The sequence below is a fragment of the Leptonotus elevatus genome, chromosome 17 (assembly GCF_054856555.1).
Source record: "Leptonotus elevatus isolate MCC_2025b chromosome 17, RoL_Lele_1.0, whole genome shotgun sequence".
Lineage (NCBI taxonomy): Eukaryota > Metazoa > Chordata > Actinopteri > Syngnathiformes > Syngnathidae > Leptonotus > Leptonotus elevatus.
The window spans coordinates 11,311,357-11,318,778 of NC_141255.1; the positions used below are offsets into that span (position 1 = coordinate 11,311,357).

The 7,422-nt window shown below is 39.7% G+C and overlaps 1 protein-coding gene across 5 annotated transcripts in view; it reads right to left on the bottom strand.

The window, feature by feature from the left end:
• sbf1 (SET binding factor 1) overlaps positions 1-883 on the bottom strand; it is a 43,020-nt gene extending 42,137 nt beyond the window's left edge. For all 5 annotated transcript variants that reach the window (XM_086059269.1, XM_086059268.1, XM_086059266.1 and 2 more), the window contains exon 1: positions 679-883. In XM_086059269.1, the coding sequence (XP_085915395.1) occupies positions 679-733 (55 nt within the window). In that variant the 5' untranslated portion in view covers positions 734-883. The remainder of the gene's footprint in view (positions 1-678) is intronic.
• Positions 884-7,422: the final 6,539 nt, after the last annotated feature.

Sequence of the window (7,422 nt, forward strand, 5' to 3'; positions counted from 1 at the left end):
AGGGGAGGGGGTGGGGGGTTCAGATAACGGTCCAAACAAGGTCCCCAACAACACAAGGGGGCAGGGAGGATGGTGATGGTAGTGGCTGAGGGGGGCAAATCCATCTGGGTTAATCCACACAAAACACACAACAATCAGCCACGGAGCCAAGGAAAAAACATCGATTTGCAGTTTGCACAAATCTGAGGTGCTTCTGTAAGGGTACTAGGTGCTTGGAGCCCTGCCACCAAAACACTGACAGTTCAATTAAAGGGCAAATGCAAAACGTTGGCAAAATGTATTAAAACAAGTGAATAAATCCGTTTTGGGTTGCAACCGAACCAACAGCCAGTCCCCGGCTAACATTAGCTCCTTCTTAGCTTTAAGTTTACTGTCAACATTGGCATACAGCTTCACGTTAGAGCTGTGTTAATGGCTAACAGCTAAGCGCTAGCTGAGAGAGGATTTTTAAACGTGCCACTTCCAAAAATGCCGAAGAGAAACTGTCAGGTTGGCTAAGAACGAAGCACACTAATCCGAGCAGTCAGGGAGTCCTCGGTGTAAATTTGACGCGAGACGCCGGCCGACAACCACCGCAGTCGGCGGGTTGTGATTGGCGGCCCGGCCCATCCCCGCCTACTCTTCCCCCCCAAGCTAATAATAGGCCGCCGATGCTAGGCGGCTAACAGCAGCACCCACCTCGCTTGTCGAGGTCGTAACCGACCACCACAAAGTAGTCGGCCAGCCTGGCCATGTCGGGCGATCACGGCGACGGGCCTCTCGCGCTTATTCCTCTTCTCTTGGCGCCCTCAATAGTCCATTTACGTCCTGCCGGCGTCGGACACATCGCTGGCAACGGGAGCATCCTTCCAGCTGTACCCCGCCGCCATACTGTCAGTCTGCCTTACCCTGACAGCCAAGAGCCGCGAGTCTGCGCAGTACACACTTCCAGGGAGGGGCCGCTTTCGTTCACAAATGTTCTGAATTTATTTAGAAAACATTTGATGCTTTTCTTGCACATTTTAAAGCAGTTCCCATGTTTTTAACAACATGCCCTTGAAACACTTTTGTCAAAATGTCCCAAGGATCAAGAGGTATTGTCTCTTTTTAAACCCTATTTTGTGTTGCTGAAATTAGGCTGTTTTCAGGGGCGGCCCTGTCTCATGCAAACGAGCCACTGGTCACCCCGCCCCCATATATTGCCGGGCAATTGCAAGCATGTGCAAGCGAGCTACCACAAAGCTAGCATGGATTTTATGTTCTCTCACAGAGGAAGCACTTCATCAACGAGCCGCCGAGTTCCACTTACCAATATGTGCACCAAACGATCCGTGCACATGACGTACAAACAATTAAAGCTGAAGTTAGCAAAGCAGGTTTATAAATATTTTCTTTATTTTTTTGCGTTGAGAAACATGATTCAAGGGCGAACCCACACCAGTAAAAAAGGTATTGACTCTTGTCATGCAGAGTCAACATTTTAGTTTTATGATTTTTTTTTTCAGGAAGAATTTATAAAAAAAAAATTACAATTTAAAAACCATTCCAAGTTGTCTTAACTAACATGTATGTATGTTTTTTTTTATTATATCCTAATGATAAAAAAATATAGATCATATATTTTGCACATGGTATTTTTGTCTTACTGAACTTAGCCTGTTTAAAGGGGTGGCATAAGCCACTTGTCACCGAACCGGTCCTTTGTAGAGGCACCAATTCAACGCCAAGCTTCTACATTACACTTGTCGGTTAGCGTGCAAATCTGGCACGCGCCAAAATCGAAGCAGAAGTTAGCGAAGCAGAAGTTAGCGAAGCAGGTTTATAAATATCTTCTTTATTTTCATCAAGCTGTTGCCGCAACATTGTTACAGCGTTGGGAATAGAGCCCTGCCATGAATAGTGAAAATCCCCAAAATGGTGCAAAGCACTTCTTATGTCTAGATGAAGCTCCTCAACTCACATCAACATAGTTCTTTGTGCCAAAGAACCACACGATGGCGCCAAAGTCTTTTATTTAACACAGCTCTGCTTACCTTTTGGCATTCATGTTTTTCCAGAGAACAAAACGCTGAATAGTTTACTATGAAGACCTAAATTATGCAAAGTAAGGTAGAAGAGGAAACCTTGACCCGATGATGCCATAGTTGAAGATAGGCGGATAACGTGTCAATGGAATGAGAGGAAGGCCTGATGGTCCACATCCGCGCGGCGTGTCCTCGGTTGTCAGCGCGGCCGCACGCTCAAGAGAAATCCAACACTTCCTGCGTTATCACTTGTGACCCAAAGTCCTTATCACCCTCTCGTTAAAACAGACTCAAGCATGACATGTTGCATTTGTTTTCTTTTCTTTTCTTTACACTCGCCACAGAGTTTCTCACACAAGTTGCCGGACAGCTGACTGAAAATGGCGCTATCGGGAGATAGCGGCGGTGCCTATTTTCAGGGAGGTCAGGCTCGGGTTGTGATAATTGCACTTTATCTCAACCTTGAGCCACACTTGAGTAATTGCCAGAGACAGAGAAAGGGTGAGAAAGATGAGAGCAACATTAGACTCCCCCAGGATGAGTTTACTGTATGCTACATTTAGTTATATTCCCTGAAGACCAACTTGAATTCGTCGCGTACCCACATGCTTTCACTGCTGGTTGGTATTGGGACTCGTTTGGGGCTTTTTGATTCCTGACCAGGTTCTTTCAAAATAAAATACCACCCACGGGTTGATGCCTAAAAATATTTGACAACAATGCCAATAGATCTACAGTACAACTTAGCATACAATCCTAAAAAAATTCTCGATATTGGGAATTATTCAACTTTAATTGATTTATCTGTTGACTGATAGATTTTTTTTTATCCCACAAATACAGTTCTCAATACAAATGACCCCCTTATACAATTTTAAAGTAAAAAAAAAAAAAAAAGTCATTTTTATGTGCAGACCAAGCAGGGGCACATGTTCTGCAGGATGCAACAAACACATGACTTCCTGCACGCTAACAAATAGACAGGATGCGGTTTGGAGGTCTCTTGCAAACCGAGCATCGCATTTCAAACCAGGTGAAGCATAGCGCATGAACCAAATACATAAATTAGTGGCCCATCATGACTGTCAAAGAGGTTGAAATACACTTTTGTAATATATTGTCGGTGTGTGTACAGTAAACTGCCGCTACTCTTGAAATGCGACATTGTCTATTTGTACCCAAAACATCCTGGGAAAGGAATCACAGGCTTTGTTGCTGAAATATGAATCTGTAAGTGACTACATGCCCCCAAACAGATCCTCATATGTGCAGTAAGAAATGATTTTTTTTTTCTTAAATGGTCTGAAAAATATTATTTGTTTACTATAAATAATGTAATTTTGGTCATCTATTAATGTGAGCAACGTATAGTGAAGAAAACTATACTGTAGTATACATTATTGTTTGATATCAAAGCATGGGCCCCCTCTAATGGTAAATGACATAATCACTGCCAAAGTGAAGTTCAGTTGTATTTTACTTTAAAGAACAAATATTCACATTTAATATTTAAGAACTTAATATTATTCAATTTTAGACATTTATTTATAATGTAAATACAGTACTTGCATCTATTAAATACAAGTTAGCGTATTAAGAAGCACCAAAAAAGTGTAGCAATGTTGTGAAATAATGGTATGCATTTTTGTCCTGCGCATGTGCAAAGGGGGTTCCATGCTGTTAAGCACCCCCTGGTGGTCGGAAGGGACGAAAGAGAACCACATGGATTTGATAATGAATTGCATCCATCCTTCTTCCATGGTGGCTGAGGGTGCCTATCCCAGCTGACTACACCCTGCACTGGTTACCAGTCAGTCACGGGGTACACATATAGAAGAGACAGACAACCACTAAAACTCAAATTCATACCATCACTAAGTGGGAATTGAACTCATGCCGCATGCACCAAAGTCCACTACACTACACCATCAGTGACCAATTGCGTAACAGTAAATATAAAATACAAATAAAAAATCGCTTCATACTAAGTTTGATTATTTATTTTTAAAATCACAAATCAATTGTACTTATTTATTTTATTTCATTTTATTGTACTTTAGGGATCTGCCTAATGGCAAGTTGGCAGTTTAGTTTAGAGACTGTTGAAATAAGAATGGGTTCACTAGAGGGCAGCAATTTTTAGTTTAACACACACTGGATTAACGCTCTGAAGCAGTCATGGGCACATTGTTGGGCTCAAGGGCTTCTGAAGTTCTAAAACGGACATGTTGGCCAGGTCATTTGTTGAAGAGGTTAAAAAAGATGAATTCCTTCTCATTTTTTATTTTAGTATTTTTTTTTAAACATTTAATTACAATTAATCGTTTGTTAATAGAATGTATATTGTATTTATTTTAATTTTACTTTTATTATTTACCATAAATCAATTAACTAAATTTTCCAATTTACACAAAGCAGCACCTAAAAAAAAATATTACTTGACTCTGCTACTACGAGTCTACGACCCTCAAGAGTCAAGACCAAAGTTAAAAATATTGTTCATAAATATGAGACGGTGATTTTATTCATAGAAAGTATATTTTGTACGCTTCTGAAACATTAGACAGTTACATTAACACTGTGCTAAATTATAAGAAAATAAAATCACTGTATCTATACAAGAATTCACTTGTATTGCATAAAAAAAGGTAATTAAAAATTAGGGATGTTCGATACTATTTTTTTTTTCAGTCATACTGATGTCATTACCAAATACGGATACCACCATAGTACTTTTGAAAGATCTGTATATCCCAATTAGCATTTCTCCTTAAAATTGTTAGTTAGTCTTAAAATTAATGGCAATTTTCTATTCTTCCAATTTCAAATTTTTTGTTCCTAATATAGGGCTGATATCAGCACCGGTAGCCATACCAAGCACTGGTACTCATCCATCCCTACTGAAAACTACCATAGCAACAAACAGTAATTCAAGATTAAAAGTTGAATTTCAGGGAATTATATTTAGGCAGTCATTCTTTTGTGTACCACTAGATGGACCACAGGTGATAAAAAATTGTAGTCAAATATTTAAAAACAAATTGTTCATAAGATTGTATTTAAACATTTCGTGCTGTACTTCAATGTTAAATAAAACTGAACTGAACCTAAACAATGTGCATGAATAGTAAACTATGTATGGTGCTTGGTAAAAATAAAAAATAAAATAAAAAAATTGAACAGACTGTAGTAAATTTTATCAACATGTAATGCAGAGACACTTTCGCTACCACTACAAAATGTATTATTTTATAATAAAACTTAATGCGAGAAATATTACATTTGCTAATGTATACTTGTTACTTTGTTCCAATTCATGCATCTCCAAATTTTCACTGTAGAACGGAAAAGGAATTTGATATTTATGAGACTAACTAGCTAAAATGTCAGCACTAGTCATTGTATACAGTATGCTAACAGTAGTAAATGTGTCAGTGTCTGCAGGTGCAGTGAGGAAGGAAAACGTGCTCACGGGACATGCCTTTGTTTACAGTCCTCGCATGGGTGCTTTCCGGGTAAAAGAAACAGGCGGAAAAAGCCCAAGACCCGCTTGAAGCCGCAGGTGTTGCGTATTTGTATACACGGCCCCTCGTCGCAGCCACTTCAGATCATCGCTTTGTTTGTATCTCGGACCCCCCTCCAACCAGAGACGGGATACTTCTGGAATGAGCGCATGTTTATCTCACTTGAAAAATCTTTCCACCACATTACAACACTGATTCCAGTTTAACACTCGGATAAAAAATATTATTGTGCAAATATTGCATAATCACGCTCTCAATCAATTCCAGTAACGGTGGTTGGGCATATTAACACATATTGACAATTGAGACTGTAAAAACGTACTCTATTTTCGTCATGAGTGATTTAAAGTTTTGATGCTGCAATAAATTAAAGGTAAAGTACAGTAGTGGTCTAATTCCAAATATTCGCCAAATCTATCGATATTGCATGAATGATGACAAATAATAAAATACTTGACGTGACCTGCAGGTGTGCTGGCACCCAAGCTAAAGCATAAATTACTTTCTAAGTCTTCCACCAATTTCAGGATTTACAAAGGTCTCATGGGATCAGCCATCTTGGAAATGGCAGTTGGCCCAGTGTTGCACTGCTGACTCAGGAAAGGTACCGAGTACAATAATGGATTGAGCATTGGAACAAAACTATTTTTTTCCTCTTTATTCATTTCTCTACTTAAATAAAAAATGACAAAAACGGAGTGAGCGCACGGTACTTCTCAGTGTCAATTATACAAGTTGGGACAAAAGTAGGTATACGCACTTGCCTTTTATGAACAAAATTTAAAAAAAACATGTAAACTGACAAATATGTACTTGTATTAAATACACTGTACAATAGTTTAATCTTGTAAATTCAAATTAGGGTTAAGGATTGAATTGAGGGTGAAAGGCCAGGTAGTAGGCTACTATGTGTTTGTGTTTGTACAGGCTATACTGACTTGGCGGAGTCCCGAAAAGTGGGAAGGAGCCCATTTTCTTCCTTTGTTTCTTCGTTTCTTCCTTCCTACCACTCTTCCTTCCTTTCTTCTTACCTTCCATCCGTCATTCTTTTTCCTACCTTCCTTACTGCATCCTTCCATTTTATTTTCCTATAGTCCTTCTAACCTACTATCCTTTCCTTTTATACTATCCTTCCTTGCATCATTTCCTTCCTTCCTTCCTTCCTTCCCTCCAATGGCAAAAAAATTAAAACAAATGTTGTTTTTTCAAGGATGTCCACTTCTTTGCCTTTGCAGTGGCCCTTCCAATTCTCTCTATATTTATCTTGCAACCTGTAGATGACACTCTAAGGTGAGTGGTCACCTCCAGTCAGAGCACCAAAAAAATTGGCCCTGGCATTTTGACTTAAACCCACCGGCCCAGCCCGGCCCGGCCCGGCCCGGCCCGGCCTAACTCCTGACCACTCCTGCCTACCACAGCTCTGCCTCTGACTGATAATGGTTCAGTTTTGTGTCTATATTCTAATTGGATTAATGGACTAGTCTCTCTCAATTGTGAGCCAGTCTTTTGGGGTAAAATGGAGGAAAGTAATCATTAAAAAGCACTGCATTGGCACCAAAAAAACGCCAGCCCACTGGGCATCTGCCCTGTACGCCAGATGGCCAGTCCAGCTCTGCCTCCAGTTAAAGGCCTTGTAATCGTTGTAATGCCAACAGCATGAGGAAGAGGACAGTTTTAACGACCTATTCTAATTAAACCAGGACATGTATTGATCCATTAATGCATCAAATAACTGTTGTGAATTTTGCCATTCCCTAACTTTTTTGTGAGTGGTGTATACACTCTAAAAAATGTTGGGTCAAAAGTAACCCAATTATGGATAAAAAATGGACCAATCCACTTTATGGGTCAATTTGACCCAACTTTCTCGTTTTTTTTGTACAAAATAAAAAAAA